Source organism: Scyliorhinus canicula, chromosome 17, assembly GCF_902713615.1.
Source record: "Scyliorhinus canicula chromosome 17, sScyCan1.1, whole genome shotgun sequence".
In the NCBI taxonomy this organism is placed as follows: domain Eukaryota; kingdom Metazoa; phylum Chordata; class Chondrichthyes; order Carcharhiniformes; family Scyliorhinidae; genus Scyliorhinus; species Scyliorhinus canicula.
In genome coordinates this window covers 113,957,592-113,981,615 of record NC_052162.1, presented here as the reverse complement: position 1 = coordinate 113,981,615, position 24,024 = coordinate 113,957,592, and the positions used below count along the sequence as shown (strand labels likewise).

General features: G+C 46.4%; 1 protein-coding gene across 2 annotated transcripts; it reads left to right on the top strand.

Annotated features, from left to right (window-relative positions):
• Positions 1-18,213: 18,213 nt before the first annotated feature.
• Positions 18,214-23,676, top strand: LOC119952199 (zinc finger protein 235-like). Of its 2 annotated transcripts, none has more exons than XM_038775821.1 (2): positions 18,214-18,637; positions 21,491-23,676. In XM_038775821.1, exon 2 carries the CDS (start codon positions 21,847-21,849, stop codon positions 22,687-22,689), a length of 843 nt encoding a protein of 280 aa, XP_038631749.1. In that variant the 5' UTR covers positions 18,214-18,637; positions 21,491-21,846; the 3' UTR covers positions 22,690-23,676. The 2 variants fall into 2 exon arrangements, with proteins under 2 accessions (XP_038631749.1, XP_038631750.1); XM_038775822.1 differs by lacking the exon at positions 18,214-18,637 and adding an exon at positions 18,841-18,893.
• The last annotated feature ends 348 nt before the right edge of the window (positions 23,677-24,024 follow it).

Sequence of the window (24,024 nt, the reverse complement as noted above, 5' to 3'; positions counted from 1 at the left end):
GTAAGAAGTGTTACAACACCAGGTTAAAGTCCAACAGGTTTGTTTAAAACACCAGCTTTCAGAGCACTGTTGAGGAAGGAGCTGCGCTCCGAAGGCTAGTGTTTGAAACAAACCTGTTGGACTTTAACCTAGTGTTGCAAGACTTCTTACTGTGCTCACCCGTCCAATGCCGGCATCTCCACATTATGATTGAGGGATAAATATTGACCAGGACACCGGGGATAACTTCCCTGCTCTTCTTCAAAATAGTGGCTGTGGGAACTTTTATACCCACCTGAGAGGGGCAGACAGGGCCTCAGTTTAACATCTTATTTGAAAGAAGGCTGTTCTGACAGTGCAGCACTCCCTCAGTGCTGGGACCAGGAATGTTGGAACTGGTTTTTTGTCCACAGGTCCCTGATTGGGTCTTAACCTTCTGACTCAGAGGTGACAGTGCTGCCCACTGAGCCATGGCGGACACTAGCTGGAAAGGAAAAGTTATACTTTAAAACCCTCCACCTTTTGCCTCCGATGCCTAAATCCAATAACTAAAAACCCAGTATAAATAACATGGATTTAACTGACAAATGTTGAAGTGTTGATTTGGAGCCACAAGTTTGAACTTCCCACTTGCTCCTCGGGCACCTTTCTGTCTCTATTGCTCATGTCAATGCCAGGCAGGAGACAGAGCTGAGACTGAATTTAGCTCAGAATAACGGGGCCTGTGCCCCAGTTGGGAAACTGCCATGGGTGTCGCACTAATAGAGAGACAGGAAGGTTCTGGAGGACTGACTGGGAAATGGGCCTCCAACCAATTGTTACATCGGTCACTATTCCGATCGCAGACCAGACCCCAACAGTGGCTGGGATACTGGACCAAAACCCCAATATTTCAGTTTATTTGTCAGACTGTGCAGAAAGAATGATTCGCTCCAGGAGTGATCGCATGAAGAAATAGGGCTTGGTTATTTTTCAAATAAAACTTTATTATGGCTCCAATATTAAACATTTTAACTTCACACCCAAAAACAACTTACAGTCACCCACTTAAACACGACTACTCAATCTCCCATTAAACAGGAAAAGAAAGATACAGCTCTCAATCTATCTTACTGTGGGAGAATCGTGGATCCAGAATTCAACTCCTCCCTCCAAATCTTTCTCCAAAAACTGCTCTCTAAACATTTTTAATATGTCTTTCTGCCTTCCTTGGTTCCACCCAGCAATGACCTCATCGCCCCAAGCTGGAAAACAAATTATCTCTGCCGGCTGCAAAGAACATTAATTCCACAAGTACTTTCCCAGTCAAACCACAGTCCATTAGCCCAGACTGAAAAACACATTCCTTTAACAATTTCACCTTCTGGCTATTAAACACACCCAGGTCCTGCAAAACAGGATCCTTCTGTAAAATAAAAACAGGACCACTGCAGTGAATCACACTCTAACCCCACGCTTTTAACCCTTTTAACCCTTTTAACCCTTAACTGCCCAATACATTGAAAATTGAATTTTCCTGCAATCTTCCAATCGTCACACCTCCCCCTTTAAAATAAATGAACCAGCTATGTACGCAGGTGGCTTTGTTTGTCTACAAACTTTTTGAATTTTAAACATTTATGATTACATGCAACTTTATACTCTATAATATAATTTTAGATTTTTCAACAGGCAAACTTGAGTATAGTCCATTTTAGTCTCTCATGTCACAGTCGTGAGCATAAATTTACCCACTCCTAGATTTCTAAAGACCGGGGCAGCCTCCAAGGTTACACAAGAAAAGTTTCAACAATTCAGTGATATGTAGTTGCCTGGCTCTGACAGCAGAATTCTTCACTTGATGGTAAGACAGGTTACTATCGATGCTGCAACATTCACCATCTGTTCTTCACATTTCTCAGCTGCTTTGTATTCTGTGTCTGTTGAGGAGAGCCAAAAATAATTGGAAACAGATGCAGATGAGATGTTTCCCCTGGTTGGGGAGTCTGGAACCAGGGGACACAATTTCAAAATAAGTCACTTAGGACGGGTCTCGGAGGAGACATTTCTTTACTCAGAGGGTTGTGAATCTTTAGAATTCTCTACCCCAGAGGGCTGTGGAAGCTCAGTCACTGAGTGTGTTTAAAGCTGAGACTGACAGATTTCTAAAATTAGATTTCTAAAAATTTCTAAATTGTGGGTTTCGCCCCCACAACCCAAAAATGTGTAGGGTAGGTGACTTGTCCACGCTAAATTGCCTGTGAATTGGAAAAATGAATTGAGTACCCTCAATTTATAAAAAACAAAAAATAAAATCCACCTACCCTGCATATCTTTCGATTGTGGGGGCGAAACCCACACAGACACGGGAATAATGTGCAAACTTAACTCGGTCAGTGACCCAGGGCCGGGATCGAACCTGGGACCTCCGAGCCGAGGCAGCTGTGCTAACCATTGCACCACTGTGCGGCCCTACCCTCCAACCATCATTAAGCAACTTTCGGAATGAATTAAATGGAGTCCTGGATGTAATTGAGGCAGAAACAGTAACAGCAGAATCCAACCCCTGTAATCACTTGTGAACCTTTTGGTGTGTCAGCAGGCGCGATGAAACACAAAATCCCTTCCCACACTGAGAGCAGGTAAATGGCTTCTCCTCAGTGTGAACTCGCTGGTGTATCTGCAGGTTGGATGACTGAGTGAATGCCTTCCCACATTGAGAGCAGGTGAATGGCCTCTCCCCTGTGTGAATTCGCTGGTGTGACTTCAGGCTGGATAATTGAGTGAATCCCTTCCCACACTGAGAGCAGGTGAACGGCCTCTCCCCAGTGTGAACTCGCTGGTGTTTCATCAGGCTGGCTAACTCACTGAATTCCTTCCCACATTGAGAGCAGGAGTATGGCCTCTCCCCAGTGTGAACTCGCTGGTGTGTCTGCAGGTTCTGTAACCGAGTGAATCCCTTCTCACACACAGAGCAGGTGAATGGCCTCTCCCCAGTGTGAAATCGCTGGTGTGACTGCAGGTTGTGTAACCAAGTGAATCTCTTCCCACACTGAGAGCAGATGAACGGCCTCTCCCCAGTGTGACTGCGTCGATGAGCTTCCAGCACAGATGGGACTCTGAATCCCTTTCCACAGTCCCCACATTTCCACGGTTTCTCCATGTTTTGGGTCTCCTTGTGTCTCTCCAGGTCGGACGATCAGTTGAAGCCTCGTCCACACACAGAACACGTATACGGTCCCTCCCCGCTGTGAATGGTGCGATGTTTTTTCAGGCGGTGTAACTGGTTCTAACTCTTTCCACAGTCAGTGCTCTGGAACACTCTCACTCGGGGTGTGTGTGTCTCGGTGCTTTTCCAGTCACACTGACGTTTAAAATCTTTTGAAGCCAACAGGTCGGGCAAACATTTTTCTTCTAGATTTAATGGCCGCTGAACTGAGTGACTCTATCAGATCCAGACGTGATGTTTGAGATTTCTGTCTGTAAATCCTATCCTTTTCACATCCTGTAAAAGGAGTTTAGAAAAGACATAACTGTCAGTGCAGGATAGAAATTCAGAACAGACAATTCTAGTTTCGCTGGAACATTCTTTTCTCTCTCATTCCCCAAAAGGTGTAAATCTCCATCCCACACACTCTCCCTCCATTCTCACCCTGCTGTATCTAATATTCACCCTCCCAATTCTCCTGAAGGTGCTGATTCAGGCTGATTGACAGATCCCTGCTCACTGCTTCCTGTCCTGGACACAGAGATCATAATAGGAGCTGCAGTCAGCCATTCAGCCCATCGAGCCTGCCCAACCATTCAATGGGATAATTGGCCGATCTACCTCAGCAGCATTTTCCCACACTATTCCCCATATCCCTCGATATCTTCACTACCTAGAAGCCTATCAATCTCGGTCTGGAAAATACTTGATAACTGAGGCTCCTCAATCCTCTGGGGTAGAGAATTCCAAAGCTTCATCACATTGTCTTCACATTTGACGGGAACAGCATGGTGGCACAGTGGTTAGCATTGCTGCCTCTTAGCGCCAAGGACCCGGGTTTGATGTCAGCCCCGACGTAACTGTCCATGTGGATTCTGCACATTCTCCCCATATCTGCGTGGATCTCACCCCTACAACCCAAAAGACGTGCAGGGTATGTGAATTGGCCACGCTAAATTGCCCCTTAATTGGAAAAGAAAAGAACTGGGTACTCTACATTTTTTTTTATTCATTGACAGGATTTTGGCTTCACCGGTGAGGCCAGTATTTGTTGCCCATCCCTCGTTGGCCTCCAGAAGATGGTGGTGAGTTGCCTTCTTGCACACCCATCGTGCTATCAGGGAGGGAGTTCCAGGATGTTGACCCAGGGACAGTGAAGGAACGGCGATATATTTCCAAGTCTGTCTGGTGAGTGACTTGGAAGGGAAACTCCAGGGTGTGGGGTTCCCAGGAAACTGCTGCTCTTGTCCTTCTAGATGGCAGTGGCCATGGGTTTGGAAGCTGCTGTCTAAAGAACTTTGGTGAGTGACTGCAGTGAATAGATGGTACACACGGCTGCCACTGTTCGTCAGTGGTGGAGGGTTTGTTGTTTGTGGAAGGGGGAAGCAATCAAACGGGCTATTTTGTCCTGGATGGTGTTGAGCTTCTCGAATGTTGTTGGAGCTGCACTCATCCAAGCAAGTGGAGAGTATTCCATTACACTTCTTACTTGTGCCCTGTAGCTGGTGGACAGGCTTTGGGAGATCAGGAGCTGAGTTGCTCGCTGTAGGATTCCCAACCTTTTACCTGACCTGGTAGTGTGATAGGACAGGGTTTAGAAACTCCAAAGTATTTTATAGAATTCACTTGACTTATAACATTTTGTTGAATTTGGCTAGGATGAGCACAAGAGTCTTCTCTTCAGGTGTGATTCAATAGTCTTCCTCAACACAAAGCTTTACTCTAAGAACTTAGTTAACATTTATATAAACATACAGCAAGAATGTTTATCAATTCCAAACATAAATTCCCCCTTAACTGTTCCAATTCAGAACCAAAATCCCATAAACCAAAACACTCTTTTTGCAAGGGCGTGGCCCAGCACTCTGAATTCTCACTTGAATAAGACTGGCTTTTCCTGAGAGTCTGACCCCTTCTCACCAGCTGTCCCCTTCTCACCAGCCGGTTTAAACCCTTAAACTATATCTAAAACCATCACCAAGGTGATTTTTACTGGAACAGATATTTAAAACGAAAATAGAGAGACAGGCCAAAACACATCTGTTTCTGTCTGTGTCCACAGCAGCCAAATGCGAAAGCCAAAATCAGTTCACAGAGCCACAGCCCAGCTCCGCCCACACAATGACATCACTGAAGTCATGTGATAAGACAAAAGCCTTTCTCAAAGGGACACTCCCATGATAGTAGCCACGGTAATAATATGGCGAGTTATCCTGATTGCCCGCCACTTGTCTACCTAATCCTTGAATTAATATTTGTTGTTGTTTCCCCTGTCCCTGGAATTCATCAGAACTGTGTTTGGTAAGATTATGTCGTAAAACGTCAAGAAATCAGTCGATAAAAGAGTGCAGGCGGATTCAGTAGGGCTTGAGCCACCTTTTCAACATGACAGCCTGACCCTCAGGATGTCTCTCAACCCCACGCTCTCCGGGACTCTCTCGGAGGCGGTGAAAATGATGACTGCCGACAAAGTAGACATTGGGCCAATTCAAACTGATTCTGGAAGGCTAGTGATGGGAGACGAGGAAATGGCTGGAGAACTTAATAAGTACTTTGCGTCTGTCTTCACAGTGGAAGACATGAGTAATATCCCAAAAATGATAAAGGGTCAGGGGGCTGAGTTGAGTATGGTTGCCATTACAAAAGAGATGGTGCTAAAAAAGCTAAAAGGTCTTAAAATTGACAAATCTCCTGGCCCCGATGGGCTACACCCTAGAGTTCTGAGGGAGGTGGCTGAAGAAATAGCGGAAGCGTTGGTTGAGATCTTTAAAAATCACTGGAGTCAGGGAAAGTCCCGGACGATTGGAAGATCGCTGTTGTAACCCCCTTGTTTAAGAAAGGATCAAGACAAAAGATGGAAAATTATAGGCCAATTAGCCTAACCTCGGTTGTTGGTAAAATTCTAGAATTGATCGTTAAGGATGAGATTTCTAAATTCTTGGAAGAGCAGGGTCGGATTAGAACAAGTCAACATGGATTTAGTAAGTGGAGGTCGTGCCTGACGAACCTGTTAGAATTCTTTGAGGAGGTGACAAGTAGGTTAGACCAGGGAAACCCAGTGGATGTGATCTATCTGGATTTCCAAAAGGCCTTTGATAAGGTGCCACACAGGAGGCTGCTGAGTAAGGTGAGGGCCCATGGTGTTCGAGGTGAGCTACTGGCATGGGTTGAGGATTGGCTGTCTGACAGAAGGCAGAGAGTTGGGGTAAAAGGTTCTTTTTCGGAATGGCAGCCGGTGACCAGCGGTGTCCCACAGGGTTCAGTGTTGGGGCCGCAGCTGTTCACCATATATATTAATGATCTGGATGAAGGGACTGGGGGCATTCTAGCGAAGTTTGCCGATGATACGAAGTTAGGTGGTCAGGCAGGTAGTGCTGAGGAAGTGGGGAGGCTGCAGAAGGATCTAGACAGTTTGGGAGAGTGGTGCAGGAAATGGCTGATGCAATTCAATGTGAGAAAATGTGAGGTCTTGCACTTTGGAAAAAAGAATCCAAGCGTAGACTACTTTCTAAACGGTGAGAAAATTCATAATGCCAAAGTACAAAGGGATCTGGGAGTGCTAGTTGAGGATTCCCTAAAGGTAAACATGCAGGTTGAATCCGTGATTAAGAAAGCGAATGCAATGTTGTCATTTATCTCAAGAGGGTTGGGATATAAAAGCAGCGATGTGCTACTGAGCCTTTATAAGGCTCTGGTTAGGCCCCATTTGGAGTACTGTGTCCAGTTTTGGGCCCCACATCTCAGGAAGGACATACTGGCACTGGGGCGTGTCCAGCGGAGATTCACACGGATGATCCCTGGAATGGCGGCTCTAACATATGAGGAACGGCTGAGGATCCTGGGATTGTATTCATTGGAGTTTAGAAGGTTAAGGGGAGATCTAATAGAAACTTACAAGATAATACATGGCTTAGAAAGGGTGGACGCAAATAAACTGTTTCCGTTAGGCGAGGAGACAAGGACCCGTGGGCACAGCCTTAGAATTAGAGGGGGTAAATTCAGAACAGAAATGCGGAGACATTTCTTCAGCCAGAGAGTGGTGGGCCTGTGGAATTCATTGCCGCGGAGTGCAGTGGAGGCCAGGACGCTAAATGGCTTCAAGGCAGAGATAGATAAATTCTTGATGTCGCGAGGAATTAAGGGCTACGGGGAGAATGCTGGTAGGTGGAGTTGAAATGCCCATCAGCCATGATTGAATGGCGGAGTGGACTCGATGGGCCGAATAGCCTTACTTTCACTCCTATGTCTTATGGTCTTATTCTCTGTGTTATTGACCAGAGGCTGAGTGAGCTGACTCAATATCTGTGAGCTCATGAGGCCAAGCTGCAAAACACCATGAAGAGGCTCAATGATCTGGAGGAGAGAATCCTGAACGTTGAGCAAGATGCCTCCTCGGCGGAGGCAAGAATTCAATCTTTGGAAAACCGGCCGAGTGGGGTGACGGATTCCTGGAGAACTTGGAGAACCGAGGGTCAGAGAAAGAACATCCGAGTCGTCGGCCTGCCAGAAGGTGTGGAGGGTGAGGCTCCCGTTAGGTTCTTCGAGGACTGGCTGCCACGTTTTCTCCAGCTGGATGTGAAGCCTGGGTGTTTCCAATCAGAAAGGGCATCGGATCCTGTCTTTGAGGCCAAGGGATAGTTTTCATCCCAGGCCTGTAATCATTCCCTTCCACAACTTGAAAGTTTGCCAGAGATTCCTGGAGACGGGAAAGGTGAGGTGGGACCTGGCTCCATGAGGGAGTGAGGATTTCCTTTTTCCAGGACTTTTCGACAGCCACACAAACAAAGCATCGAGGCTTTAAGGAAGTTTGAAGGGAACTCAAGGCTGCGGGAGTGAATTATGTTGCTTTTTCCTGAGATCCTGAAAATTGTATCCGACAACCCCGTCAAGTCTTTCAATAATCCGACAACCCCGTCAAGTCTTTCAATAATCCGACAACTGCCTTGGCCATTGTTAAATCCATGAAGGGCAAGGATTTGGAGGGATGGTTTGCAGCTCCGACTAACTCAGGCTCTAATTCGGACTCTTTCCCTATCATGGTGTTGTTGTCTGAATTTGTTATCTTTAACCCGTTGAAGGGAGTTGTTATTCTGTGAGCTCCGATTGAATTTCTTCTTCTCCTCGCATGTTACAGGATCTCATATTATCTTATCTCAGTTATGGTATATGTGCCGTGTGCTTAATATCCGTCGTTTTTCTTCTATTATCAGAGCGTTAATCATGGCAAAACTGAGTGGTGCCATTGCCGAAGGGTGGGTGGTGGTGGATGCAGGTCTTCACGGGTGGGTCTAAAATGCGGGAGGGACATTCGATCCCCATTCCCTTGTTGGCCCTTCTTTTCTTCTCCTCATTTTGGAGAAGGTATCCTGAGGGTAACGACAGTCTGGCCATGGGGTTAATCCTCCGGGTCCTCAGTCTTATTGAGGAATGTCCCCTTGGATCTATTGTGGTGGTGATTCTTTTGTATTTTTGTTATTATGGGAGGGTTTATGTGTTGTTGACTTTATCCTACTCTGGTACAGACGGGGCTTTTATCCGTGAAAGGAGCAGTTTGGGGAAACTTTGATGCCTCTAGTGTAAAGTGAGTTGGAGGAGGGGGTAATGGCACACGCCCGATTGTGGTGTGAAAATCTGTTCCTGTTCTCTCTGTCGCCTAACTAATGGCGGCAGTTAATCTGCAAATTTTCTCAGGGAATGTACGGGGCATCCATCACCCTATCAGAAGGAAAAAGATCCTCTCCTTTCTTAAGGAGAAAGTTGACATGGCTTTATTACAGGAAACACATCTGGATGATGAGGAACATTTTAAATTGAGGCGGGATTGGGTGAGGCAGGTTTTTCACCTTTTCATCAAGTAGCAAGGGTGTGGCAATCTTTATTAATAAAAATATCACTTTTAAGGTTGAAACCTGCACCAAAGGAGGTAGATATGTAATCATTAGAGGTTCCGTGCATGGAGATGTTGTTTCAGTAACGAATGTTTATGGATCCCCGAATTACTCCCCGGAGTTCATTCCAAAGGCTTTTGTGGATTTTGCAGAATTAGCTTCAACTAACTCATTTGTGGTTGGCAACTTCAACTGCCACTTAAATCCTCTGGCTGATCAACTCCTGGTTACCAGGAACCCCCCTCCACGCTGCAAACTAGGGCTTGGCACCGGCTTGTGAGGAGGTTGGTTATGTGGATGTTTGAAAGAACTTTGCATCTAAGGGGCGGAGATTTTACCTTCTTTCCAGACCCACATTTTGCTCAAGGGTTCACCCCCAGATCGAGAATGTGGAGGTTTGATGCTTCCCGGATAAGAGACGCTTCATTCACTGCGTATTGTGAGTTCTTCCTTTTGGCTAACTCGACCCCCGAACTCCCCCCTCCATTTTGTGGGAGACATGTGAAGTTTATGCTCGGGGGCTGATCATTTCTTACCCTGCTAATAAAAGGTGCAGGATGCTGGAGAACCAGCGGGGCCTGGAGGTTTGTTCGGCGATGGTGGAGGAGAATCATATGGAGGGCCCGAGTAAGCTATTGCTGAAGGAGGTTAACGCAGCAAGAGCAGCTTTGGACTCCCTGTTGACTCAGCAGGTCCAGTAAAGTTGAGTGTTTGTGAGGCAGAAGTTATACGAGTTTGTGAATAAGCCGAGTAAATACTTGGGCCGTTTGACAAAGAAAAAGGCCGACAGCCCGGTGGTGGCAGCTACCCTCAAGATTTGGGGGCAATGAAGGCAGCACAGGGGGGAGGTGGGGGCCTCGATGGGGTCCCCGATACGGGGGAACCACCGGTTTGTTCCGGGGAGAATTGATGGCAGGTTCCTGGGTTGGCACAAGGCAGGTGTCAGGAGGCTGGGGGACCTGTTCATAGACGGGAAGTTTGCGAGCCTGGGTGAGCTGGAGGGTAAGTTTGGGCTTCCCCCAGGGAACACCTTTAGGTACATGCAGGTAAGGGCGTTTGTCAGGCAGCAGGTGGCGGGGTTCCCCCTGCTGCCGCCGCGTGGGGTTCAGGACAGGGTGCTCTTGGGGATATGGGTTGGAGAGGGGAGGATCTCGGAAGTGTACCAGGTGATGCAGGAGGTAGACGAGGCCTCAGTGGAGGAGCTGAAAGATAAATGGGAGGAGGAGCTGGGTGAGGAGATTGAGGAGGGGACGTGGGCGGATGCCCTAGAAAGGGTGAACTCCTACTCTTCGTGTGCGAGGCTTAGCCTCATACAGTTTAAGGTACTGCATAGGGCTCATATGACCGTCACAAGGATGAGCCGGTTTTTTGGGACCGAGGACAGGTGTATTAGGTGCTCAGGGAGCCCAGCAAACCATGTCCACATGTTCTGGGCATGTCCAGCGCTGGGGGAATTTTGGAAGGGTATAGCAAGGACAGTATCGAGGGTGGTAGGATCCAGGGTTAATCCAGGCTGGGGACTTGCAATATTTGGGGTTGCAGTGGAGCTGGTAGTGCAGGAGGCGAAAGAGGCCGGCATTCTGGCCTTTGCGTCCTAGTAGCCCGCCGGAGGATTCTTCTTCAGTGGAAGGATGCGAGGTCCCCAAGCGTGGAGGCCTGGGTCAACGATATGGCGGGGCTTATTAAATTGGAGAGGGTGAAATTTGCCCTAAGGGGGTCAGTGCAGGGTTTTTTCAGGAGATGGCAACCATTCCTAGATCTCCTGGCAGAACGGTAAAAACAAAAGGTCAGCAGCAGCAGCAACCCGGAGGGAGGGGGGGTTGTCTCTTTGTTTTTGTTTTGGGTTGAATATCTGTTTTTTGCCAACGACGGGCGTTAATTTATTGTTTCTCTTTTGTATATATTGAGGGAGGGGGGGGTCTGTTCTTTTTGTTCTTAGAATTTTCTGTTATTGTTTTCTTTTTTGGGAAAATATGAAAATTTGAATAAAAGTTATTAAAAAGAAAAAGGCTGACTTTAGGGTGATTCCAAAAGAGCTCTCAGGCCATCCTGGTGTGGGATGGGGGTGTAGAGAGCTCTTCACTTCTTTCTCGAAAATAATTTCCATCCACCACCACTCTTCTCCGCCTGGCTAAACTCGTTCTATCACTCAACAATTTCTTCTTCAATTCATCCCACTTTCTCCAAATCAAAATGATAGCAATGGGTCCTCGCTACACTTGCCTTTTTATGGGGTATGTGGACATTCATTGTTCCAGGCTGACCCAGGTCCCCTCCCACAACTCTATTATTGTTACATTGATGACTATTTTGGTGCCACTTCATGCTCTTGTCCGGAACTGGAAAAATTCATAAACTTTGCTTCCAGTTTCCACCCCTCTATCACTTTGGTCCATCTCAGACACTTCCCGTCCCTTCCTTGACCTTTCTGTCTCCATTTCCGGCAATAGACTATCTACTAACATCCATTACAAGCCCACTGACTCCCACAGCTATCTGGACTACAGCTCTTTGCACCCTATACCCTGTAAGGACTCCATCCCTTTCTCTCAGCTCCTTCTCCTCCGTCGCATTTGTTCCGATGATGCCGCTTTCCAAAGTGGTGCTTCAAAAAGGTGTTCCTTCTTCCCCAACCGTGATTTCCCACCTACAGTTGTTGACAGGGACCTCAACAGTGTGCGGCCCATCTCCCGTGCCACTTCCCTCACCCCCTGCCCTCTCTCCCAGAACAAGGATAGAGTGCCCCTCATTGGCACATTTCACCCCACCAGCCTCCGTATGTAAAGCATAATCCTCTGGCATTTTCGCCAACTCCAGCATGATGCTACCACTAAACACATCTTTCCTTCACGCCCGCTGTCAGCATTCCGCAGAGACCGTTCCCTTTAGGATAATCTAGTCCACTCCTCCACCATACCCACACCTCTCCCATCACCCATGGCACGTTCCCATGCAATTGCAGAAGGTGTAACATCTGCTCCTTTACCTCTTCCATGCTTAACATCCCAGGCATAAAACACTCATTCCAGGTTAAGCAGTGTTTCACTTGCACCCCTTTCAATTTGGTCTATTGTTTTTGCAGTTCCCAATGTGGTCTCCTCTGAAGAGACCAAACGTAGACTGTGTGATCGCTTTGCTGAGCACCTTTGGTCTGTGCGCATTCAGAACCCTGACCTTCCCGTAGCTTGCCATTTTAACACAAGACCCTGCTCCCATGCCCACATTTCTGTCCTTGGCCTGCTGCAATGTTCCAGAGAAGCTCAACGCATCCTGGAGAAACAGCATCTCATTTTCCAGTTAGGGATGCTACAGCCTTCCGGTCTCAACATCGAATTCAGCAACTTCAGATGATTAGCTCTACTATGTTTTCATTACATTTCATTTTACCTGTCTTTTAATTTTTCTTTCTTTCTTAATATATATTTTCCTCCCCAATCTTATCCCCACTTTCTTGCCTTTTCTCCCCTTTGCTTCCCCTTCCCCTCATTTTACCTATTTCGCACACATGACCCCCTTCTCCCACATCTGCATCTGTCATACCATACCCTCTGATTTTAGTTTCTCTGCTGTTTGACCTTTCACACCTTTTATTCTCTCTGGGTCTTCTATTTGCACTATTTTTCCTTTGTTTCTGTGGCTATGACTCAGCTTTCATTCCCTCACCCTACAGTATAAATATCTCCCACTTTCTATGCCCTTTATCTTTGACAAAGGGTCATCTGGACTCGAAATGTCACCTCCTTTCTCTCCTTACAGATGCTGCTCGACCTGAGATTTTCCAGCATTTTCTCTTCTAGAAATATATAACGTAGCTACAGTCCTATATTACACAACTAGAAATAATAAATGTGCTTTATTACAGAACCATTAATACTATATCTAGTCTGCACCATACAAAAACACCAGACATATCTCTATCCTACATTGATTTACAGTCCCTTTAAATGTCAGCCATCTCATGGGTAAACCTGCCCTTTAATTGTGAACATTAGGAGAGAGACCATCCTTTTAGCCAGACAAATAAATGTGTCAAGCTGAGGGAGCAAAGGATGTCAATGTCTTTCAGAGAGAGAGAGAGAGAGAGAGACCTGGGCCAAGCTTTCCAGAGTCTGCACCCTCCCTGGATTCACTTCCTTTCCCTTCAGTTGCTGCAAGTGACCAATAGAAGGTGAGAATGAGAAAAGAAATGGAAAGGGGGAAAAAAGAAAGTGTTTTACTCACAGATGTTCGGCACACTCTGTCCGAACCTCAAATTTCATTCACACAAACCGGGAGGACCAGAGTCCTTCCGGTCCTCCAATCTTTCCATTGGCTGCTGGGCGCCGAATACAATGGGCAACGGATGTCACGTGGTCATGGATGCCCGTTTGACCTCTTTGGGAAGAACCGTTTCTGCGCACCCGCATCTACTCCTCTCCTTTGAACATGCGCAGTCCCTGGCCGCCACCCCGCGGTGGATGGAGCGGTTTCTCCGGCGAGGGGGACTATGGGAGATTCAGCTGCCATTAACCATCTCCAAACCCCTTGGACTGGGATGAAAAGTGGGGGTGGAGGGCAATGCCTCAATTCCGGGCATAATGTACATGTGGGTAGTCACTAGATTTTATTGTGACGCCCCTTAGCACAATTTCTTGTTAACTTCATGTGTGAAGATTTAGACAATTGGGGAGGGCAATAGGTGAGAGTGAAACTGAACCCGCGAGTCAGCATCTTCAGGGGAGGAGAATTGGGCAAAAGCAGGAGGAGGATATTGAGATGAATTAGTATTACAATTAATAGGGAAGGAGTGTGTGGAGTCAGAGAGACGTGGCATTTTCTGTCACATGATCACGAGCTTGGACAATTTTATCAAATCATTTGTGAAACTTGGTTTTACAATGTCCCTGTGAAACACCTTGGGAAACTTAATTACATTAAATGTGCTGTATCAATGCAAATTACTGTGTTATTGAAGACTGACACTTGAGCTCCTCCACTATCCTGAACACCAAGTCTCCGATCATGAACAGTCTGTTTAACCATCTTATTCACACAGATCAGCCCAGCCCATCCATTCTCAGTGAATTTGCTGTTCTCAGGCTCCCTTGTGACTCCATCCCTGCTCTCACTGCGCTGAGATCAAGTGTGAACAAAGCATTTTTGTCTTCAGATTTTTAGTGTGAGAGGTTAAACCTATCAGGAGATAATGAATAGGCCGGGTCACTGCTCCCATCAAAATACAAGGCTGAGGGGCTAATGGAGGGCTGTAAATTATGAAAGATTTTGACACACGTGGAGAATGTTTTCACTTGGAAGGGTAAGGGCAAAATGAGAGGCTATCAATGTGAGACAATCTAATCAGAAATTCAGGAGAATCTTCTTCCGCAGTGAGTGGTGGGATTGTGGAACTCACTACCACAGGGATTGGTGGAGGTGAATATCATCAATATATTTATTCCCCGATAGAGTCACATGAGAGGAGGCTCAAGTGAAGTCTAAACACTGGCTTGAATTGGTTGGGCTGTTTCTGTGTTGTATATTCAATGTAATTTAGCCTGGTATTGCCTTTAACTCTCACATAGTCGATTACGCGTTAAAGAGAAACAGTTTCACTCCCAGAAAAACATTTCAGCTCATTTTTTCCAGCTATTGTCCAATTAATGCCTCTTGTCAGCCAGGTGTCCGTGTGAGGAGTCAAGGTATTCAATTCAACTACAAAGATCTCCTGTAATTTGTACCAATATATCTTTGAAGAGCAGATCTTTTTTCAAATGGGCTGGGTCAGTTAAATTTAATAGGTATGAATAATTTCTTAAAAGTGCTTAATTATCAGTCTTACTCAAATCAGAGAGTTTGTTTTATACAAGACAACGCAGACACTGGATCAGCACCCCATTTACCATCTACAAGCGGCACGGTAGAACAGTGGTTATCACCATTGCTTCACAGTGCCAGGGACGTGGGTTTGATTCCTGGCTTGGGTCACTGTCTGTGAGGCATCTGCATGTTCTCCTCATGTCAGTGTAGGTTTCCTCCGGGTTCGCTGGTTTCCTCCCACAGGTCTTGAAAGATGTGCTGTAGGTGAATTGGACATATGCTGTTAGGTGAATAGGGCAGCACCGTAGCATTGTGGATAGCACAATTGCTTGACAGCTCCAGGGTCCCAGGTTCAATTCCGGTTTGGGTCACTGTCTGTGCGGAGTCTGCACATCCTCCCCGTGTGTGCGTGGGTTTCCCCCAAGTGCTCCGGTTTCCTCCCACAGTCCAAAGATGTGCAGGTTAGGTTGATTGGCCACGATAAATTGCCCTTAGTTGGGTGGGGTTACTGGGTTATGGGGATAGAGTGGAAGTGTTGACCTTTGGTTGGGTGCTCTTTCCAAGTGCTGGTGCAGACTCGATGGGCCGAATGGCCTCCTTCTGCACTGTAAATTCTATGATAATCTCTGGTTCTGAATTTTCTCTCAATGTACCAAACAGGTGCCAGAGTGTGGCGACGAGGGGATTTTGGCAGTAACTTAATTGCAGTGTTAATGTAAGCCTTCTTGTGACATTAATAAAGATAATTATTGTAAAGAAGCTCTGCATCAACTTATTAAGCATCCTTTGATGGTAGCATCCAAACAGGGTTACACCCATTTTCCAACATTGGAGGTCGCTGTGGCTGTTGGATAGATTCAACGTGGGAGCTTTAGTGAACTAGTCTGCCCAGGGTCGATTTCTAAAATCTCATCACAACATATTACCTAGTTAGCTAACAACTGACAGAATTATTGTTCCATTTCAGGATGCTCTCCTCCTTCTTTGGGTGGGTAAGTTTCAGGGGAGGACCTGCCTCCTGCACGGTTATTTGGCTATGGTTCCCCTCCCCCAGTCTCACCTCACCAGCTTCCTTTCCCTCATCAACCCAACCCTGTGCAAAGAACAGCAAAGACAGGAGCATGGAGTCGAGGTGTAGATCAGATAGGAACTGAATGAGTGGGGATATGTTCCCCATATCCCTTTAACCTGTTTTTAAAATCAGAAATATATCTATCTGCTTCTTGAAACCATTTAATGATTCAGATTCCACCGCACTATGGGGCAGCGAGTTCCACAAATTCTCCATCCTCTGTGGGAAGTAGTTCCTCCTCATCTCAGTTGCAAATCTACCGATTCTCAACCTATATCTGTGACCTCTTGTTCTAGATTGCCCAACAAGGAGGAACATTGGTCTATGTTTACTTTGTCAATCCCTTTTAGTATTTTATACACCTGGATCAGATCCCTCTCATCCTTCTAACCTCCAGCGAGTATAAGCCCAAACTGTTTAATGTCTCCTCATACGTTAATCCCTTTCATCCCCAGAATCACTCTGGTGAACCACCTCTGAACTTCCTCCAATGCCACCACATCCATTCACTAGATTGACGCCAGAGATGAGGGGTTTGTCTTATGAAGTGAGATTGAGAAGTTTAGACCTATACTCTCTAAAGTATAGAGTCAATTAAATGAAATGAAATGAAAATCACTTATTGTCACAAGTAGGCTTCAAATGAAGTTACTGTGATAAGCCACTAGTCGCCACATTCCAGCCCCTATCCGGGGAGGCTAGTACGGGAATTGAACCGCGCTGCTGGCCTGCCTTGGTCTGCTTTAAAAGCTACCTGTTTAGCCCTGTGCTAAACCAGCCCCAGCCTCCCAGATTGCCTTGATCCACTACAGTTCACCTACCGCTACAACAGGTCCACAGCGGACGCCATCTCCATGGCCCTGCACTCTACCCTGGAACACCTAGATAACAAAGACACCTATGTCAGACTCCTATTTATCGACTACAGCTCAGCCTTCAACACCATTATTCCTATGAAACTCATCTCCAAATTCTGTGGCCTTGGCCCGGCTCCTCCCTCTATGACTGTATCCTGAACTTTCTAACCCACAGGCCACAATCAGTAAAGATAGACAACAACACCTCCTCCACAATCATCCTCAACACTGGTGCCCCACAAAGCTGTGTCCTCAGCCCCCTACTATACTCCTTATACACTTATGACGGTGTGGCCAAATTCCCTCCAACTCGATTTTCAAATTTGCTGATGACACCACCATAGTGGGTCGGATTTCAGACAGTGACGAGCCAGAGTACAGGAATGAGATAGAGTATCTGGCGATGACAATAATCTCTCCCTCAATGTCAACAAAATGAAGGAGATTGTCATTGACTTCAGGAAGCATAGTGCAGTACATGCCCCTGTCTCCATCAATGGGAACGAAGTAGAAAGGGTTGTGAGCTTCAAGTTTTAGGTGTGCAGATCACCAACAGCCTGTCCTGGTCCCCCATGCTGACACTATAGTTAGACACGACGAATGACTACTTTCTCAGAAGACTAAGCAAATTTGGCACATCAGCTATGACGCTCGCCAACTTCTACAGATGCACCATAGAAAGCATTCTTTCTGGTTATATCACAGCTTGGCATGGATCCTACTCTGCCCAAGACTGCAGGAAACTACAAAAGGTTGTGAATGTTGCCCAATCCATTATGCAAACCAGCCTCCCATCCATTGACTCTGTCTACAATTCCAGCTGCCTCGGAAAGGCAGCCAGCATGATAAAGGACCCCACGCACCCGGGACATACTCTCTTTCACCTTCTTCCTTCAGGAGAAAGATACCAAAGTTTGCGGTCACGTACCAACCAACTCAAGAACAGCTTCTTCTCTACTGCCATCAGACTTTTGAATGGACACTACCTCGTATTAAGTTGATCTTTTCTCTACACCTTGCAATAAATGTAACATTATATTCTGCATTTCCCCCCTTCTTTCCCTATATAGGGTGTGCATTGTTTGTACAGCATGCAAGAAACAATACTTTTCACGGTAGACTGATACATGTGACAATAATAAATCAATCAGATGTTGTAGACAGGAGGAAGTTGCAATCTGTGTAAAGCTCAATCTTCATTCATACAAAGCCCGCGCTCTAATTGGCTGGAGGAGCCGAGTCCTTCCGATCCACCAACTCATCCTATTGGTTAACGCCTCAGCAGGCGGTGTTGATCAGGGCGCCACCTCTGCACATGCGCAGTCCCGGTCTAGGGGAGGAGAGAAGGTCACCAAGTGGCTTCTCGCTCTGGCCAGAGCAGTCAGCCGGTTGTTGGGAAACCTTGCGTCGAGGATGTGTAGGGGGAGGGGAACAATGGGTGGGGCGGGACTCTCGTGTCCGGGCCTGCACACTGGAACCCGGTGACGTTACCGCGGGGCAGAGTGCTATTAGTTGATTCAGGCAAGGCTCCGTTATGACGTCACAACGACTCCGAGTGACGTTTCCAGCACACAGTTTCCCATTTGGGCAATACCCCGGTCACAGAAACAAAACACTCCGGATTGGACAACAGCTCAGCGTCGGGAGGTCAATTCCCCGCCCACCCCCACGTGAGCCGAAGCCCGGCTCCTCATTGTCTCCATGAGGGAGATTGACCAATGGGAACTCGTGGAGGACCGGAAGGGAGCTGGTCCTCCAGCAATCAGAGTCTTGGCTTTGTGGCCTTGGTTGCCCAGAGCTTGGTCTTGCCCGGCAAAGCCTCACACAGACTGAAAACATCCTCCTGACTCCAATATCTGTGAGTAAAACACTTTCTTTTCTCCTCTTCCCATGTCTTTTCTCATTCTGGGCTGCAATTTTTGATTTGTTTAAATCCCCAGATGAGATGTATCCCAGGCTGCTGTGAGAGGCAAGGGAGGGGATTGCAGAGGCTCTGACAATAATTTTCCAATATCTTTGTCACAGGAGCAGTGCCAGAGGACTGGGCTCCAGATAATGTGGTACCATTATTCACAAAGGGAAGGAGAGGGGAAAAAACATAGAATTATAGGCCGGTGAGTCTTTTTTCTTGTTTTAAAATTTTGATTACCCAATTATTTTTTTGTAATTAAGGGGCAATTTAGCTTGGCCAATCCACCTACCATGCACATCTTTGGTTTCAGGGGGTGAAACTGATGCAGACGGGGGGAGATTATGCAACCTCCACATGAACAGTGACCTGGGACTGGGATTGAACCCAGGTCCTCGGTGCTGTGAGGCAGTAATGCTAACCACTGTGCCACCATGCCACCCAAGCCAGTGAGACTAACCTCAGTAGTGTGGAAACTATTTGTAACAATTCTAAGGGACAGAATTAATCCATTTGGGGAGGCAGGGACTAATCAAGGATTGTCAGAATAGCTTTGTCAAGGGGACGAAAGAGAAAGTGCCGGAAAATCTCAGCAGGTCTGGCCGCATCTGTAGGGAGAGGAAGGAGCTAACGTTTTGAGTCCGATGACTGTCAAAGCTAGCATTCCTGGAAGAGGGGTAGCAGTGAGTAAACACTGGATAAAAGCAAATAACTGCGGATGCTGGAATCTGAAACAAAAGAGAAAATGCTGGAAAATCTCAGCAGGTCTGGCAGCATCTTTAGGGAATTATCTCTACAGCCTGGGATGCATCTCAGCTGTGACAAAGAGTCATCGGACTGGAAACGTTAGCTCTTTTCTCTCCCTACAGATGCTGCCAGACCTGCTGAGATTTTCCAGCATTTTCTCTTTTGTTTCGGATTCCAGCATCAGCAGTAATTTGCTTTTGTCAAGGGGTGATCATGTCTTACATATTTGATTTCAATTTTTTGAGGGGGTGACTGGTTGTGTAGATGAAGGTCGTTTAGTGAATATATTCTACATGGACTTCAGTAAGGCGTTTGACAAGGTCTCGCATGGGAGATTAGTCAAGAAAGTCAAAAAGTATTGGGATCCAGGGTAATTTGGCAAATTGGATCAAAAAATAGCAATTTTTTGGCAGGTGATGGTCAAAGGTTGTCTTTGTGACGGAAGCCTGTGTCCATTGGTGTTCCGATGGAATTGGTGCTTGGTCCCTTGCTGTTTGTAGTGTGCATGAATGATCTGGACGTGAATGTAGGAGGTATGATAAGTAAGTTTGTGATGACACAATAATTGGTGGTGTGGTAAATAGTGAAGAGGTTACAGAATGATATAGATGGGCTGGTGAGATGGGCACAATAGTGGGAAATGGAATTTAACTCTTAAAAAGTGGGAGGTAATGCATTTTTGGAGGACGAACAAGGCAAGGGAATATGCAATGAATGGTAGGACCCTAGGGAGTACAGAGAACCAGTGGGGCCTCGGTGTGCATGCCCATACATCCCTGAAGACAGCAGGACAGGTAGATAGGTGGTTAACAAGGGTTATAGAATATTTTCTTCCAACTGAGGAATAGAATATAAGAGCGGGAGGTTATGATGGTACTGCATAAAACACTTGGTTAGGCCACAGCTGGAGTACTGAGTGCAGTTCAGGTCACCACACTAGGGGAAGGATGTGATTGCACGAGAGAGGGAGCAGAGGAGATTAACCACCATATTGGCTGGGTGTTTCAACTATAAAGAGAGGCTAGTTTGAAGTTGTTTTCCTTAGAGAAGAGGGGATATATGTTTGAGGTCTACAAATTTATGAAGTGTAGCTAGAGTAAATAGGAAGAAACTTTTCCCTGAAGGGCCTCTTGCTCTGCTGTAAAACTCTGATTTTTTATTTCTTTTTTTAGCGTGGCCAATCCACCTAACCTGCACATCTTTGGGTTGTGGGGGTGAAACCCACGCAAACACGGAGAGAATGTGCGAACTCCACACGGACAGTGACCCAGAGCCGGGATTGAACCTGGGACCTCAGCGCTGTGAGGCAGCAATGCTAACCACCGCGCCACCGTGCTGCCCAAAACTCTGATTCTTTGAGGACAGAGATATTTACAGTGTTATATGGTACAGATTAGAAATATTATTTATGGTTCTGTAATAAAGCACACTTTATTACAATCTTGTAATATAAGATGTGGAGGTGAGGTAGATAGGCCATACTAAAGTGTCCAAAGATAAGGTGGGGTTACGGTGATAGGGTGTGCGACTGGCCTAGGTAGGATGGTCTTTTTGAAGGGTTGGTGTAACCCCAATCACTGTACAGAAGAAGTACATTGAATAACTGCTGGCTCTCTGTCGAGTAATTTTGTCAGTCTCGGGTTGGTTCATTCAGAACCCTGCAGCGTCCATCCAATTTCATTTGGAAAGGATTGATCATCATTGCCTGACTGCCCTCATAGCCAGATCAATGACAAGCCCCCTGTATCTGAACCAACTGAAACAATGCTATCCATTAAACACATTTTTAGTTCAGTAACACAGACAAATGTCTGTCTGACAACTTGCATGAACTTTTTCAGGTCTCTGTGACCAGGACAGGAAGCAGTGAGCAGGGATCTGTCAATCAGCCTGAATCAGCACCTTCAGGAGAATTGGGAGGGTGAATATTAGATACAGCAGAGTGAGAATGGAGGGAGAGTGTGTGGGATGGAGATTTACAGCTTTTGGGGATTCAGCTGTTCTGAATTTCTATACTACACTGACTATGATAATTTTTGTAAATTCTTTTTACAGGTTATTAGGTGAAGATTTCCAGACACAAATCTCAAACCAAACGTCATGTCAAGATCTGATAGTCAATCGATTCATCAGCATCAGAATATCATCACCCTTTGAATCTCGGATAAATATTTATATGTTTTGTTTATTTCAAAAGATTTTAAACATCAGTGTGACTGGAAAAGCACCGAGACACAGACACCCGAGTGAGAGTGTTCCAGAGCACTGACTGTGGAAAGAGCTTTAACCAGTTACACAGCCTGAAAAAACATCACACCATTCACAGCGGGGAGAGACCGTACACGTGTTCTGTGTGTGGATGAGGCTTCAACTGATCATTGAACCTGGAGAGTCACAAGGACACCAGTAGCATGGAGAAACGGTGGCTATGTGGGGACTGTGGAAAAGCATTCAAATCTCCATCTGCACTGGATATTCATCAGCGCATTCACACTGGAGAGAAACCATTCACCTGCTCTGTGTGTGGGAAGGGATTCACTCAGTCATTCAGCCTGCTGAGACACAATGTCACTCACACCAATGAGAGACCTTTTAAATGCCCTCACTGCGAGAGTGGCTTCAAAAGTGCTGTGGAACTGGTGTCCCACCAGCGCATTCACACTGAGGAGAGGCCATTCATCTGCTCTGTGTGTGGGAAGGGATTCAATTATTCATCAAGTCTGCAGAGACACCAGCCAGTTCACACTGGGGAGAGGTTGTTCACCTGCTCTGTGTGTGGGAAGGGATTCACTCAGTTTTCCAGCCTGCAGAGACACAATGTCACTCACACCAATGAGAGACCCTTTAAATGCTCTGACTGCGGGACTGGCTTCAAATGTGCTGCAGATCTGATGATTCACCAGCGCATTCACACTGAGGAGCGACCATACAGCTGCTCTCACTGCACAAAGCGGTTTCGGAAGTCATCCAACCTGCGGGCACACCAGCGAGTTCACACCGGGGAGAGACCGTTCACCTGCACGGAATGTGGGATGGGATTCAGTCATTCTTCAAGCCTGCGGAAGCACAAGCGGATTCACACTGGGGAGAAGCCGTTCACTTGCTCCGCGTGTGGGAAGGGATTCAGTCAGTCATCCCATCTGCAGAAACACCAGCGTGTTCACACTGGGGAGAGACCTTTCATATGTTCCGTGTGTGATAAGGGCTTCATTCAATCATCCCACCTGTTGAGACACCAGCGAGTTCACAAGTGATGACAGTGGTTAGATTCTGCTGTTTTTGCTGCTGTTAATCACATCCAGGACTGAACCTTGTTCATTCTGACACTTGGTGAAGTGGGAGGTCGGAGGGTTTCTTTCTGCTGGACTGGCCGATCTCACAACTTTGCTTCCAGTGGGCTGATGCTCTTTGAGCCTGGGAGAGCACATTTCCGCCGAAATGATCCACAAAAGCTGATGAAGGACGTTTATTTTATCCTGGATTGTAAATAATGTTTTCACCCTGTAAGGACCCTTCCTCTTGATTTCTTTATTTCTCATTTCTATTACTTTGCCATTATCATTTTGATCCATGAATATTTAATGAAAATAAACCTTTAAGTTAAGCAGAAGAAGTGAGGAATTCAGAAGTGGCAAAATAGTTCACTGTGCTCTGAAGGTTTAGCCTTTTAACAGAAGAACTCAGATTTTTTGAGTGATCGGAGGGATTCGGTTTTGATTGATTGACAAGTGGCCAATGGATTGGCCACAGACCGTATTCTGCCCGGCAACAGACTGATTGGCTTCAGTCAGGTGGGAGATTTTCAGAGGAGCCAGGAATCGGAACTCTCCTGGATGCCAAGAGAAGAAGCTGTGAGTTGCTCTCTCTCTTCTCTGCTTCTCTCTCCAGAAAGGTTTCTTTCCTGTGGTTTCTGAAGCTGCAGGGAAGTCTTGAGATCCAGAAGAATCTACAGTGAAAACCATTACAGACGGAAAGCAAGAACCTCCGACTGAAGGCCGAGGCTAAAAGATGTCCATCTGAAACCGAGACTTTTCTCCTTTTTACTTTTTGCATTATTTATCTTTCCATCCCTCTTTCCGCTATATATATTTATATTATAGAGTGCGGCGAGTTGAAGAGGAAGGGTTGGGAATTAGATAATTAACCAGTTGTATTTTCTGCCTATTTAATTATAATGTGGAGATTCTGGCGTTGGACTGGGGTGAGCACAGTAAGAAGTTTATAACACCAGGTTAAAGTCCAACAGGTTCGTTTCAAACGCTAGCTTTCGGAGCACTGCTCCTTCCTCCGTTCCAGAAACATGGTACATACTTGTGCGACTCAGCCAATGCTGTCTACCTCATACGCTACAGGAAAGGATGTCCCAAAGCGTGATACATTGGCGAGACCATGCAGACGCTCTGACAATGGATGTACGGACATCGCGCGACAATCGCCAGGCAGGAATGTTCCCTTCCAGTCGGGGAACACTTCAGCAGTCAAGGGCATTCAGCCTCTGATCTCCGGGTAAGCGTTCTCCAAGGCGGCCTTCAGGATGCGCGACAACGCAGAATCGCCGAGCAGAAACCTATGGCCAAGTTGACCGGGAC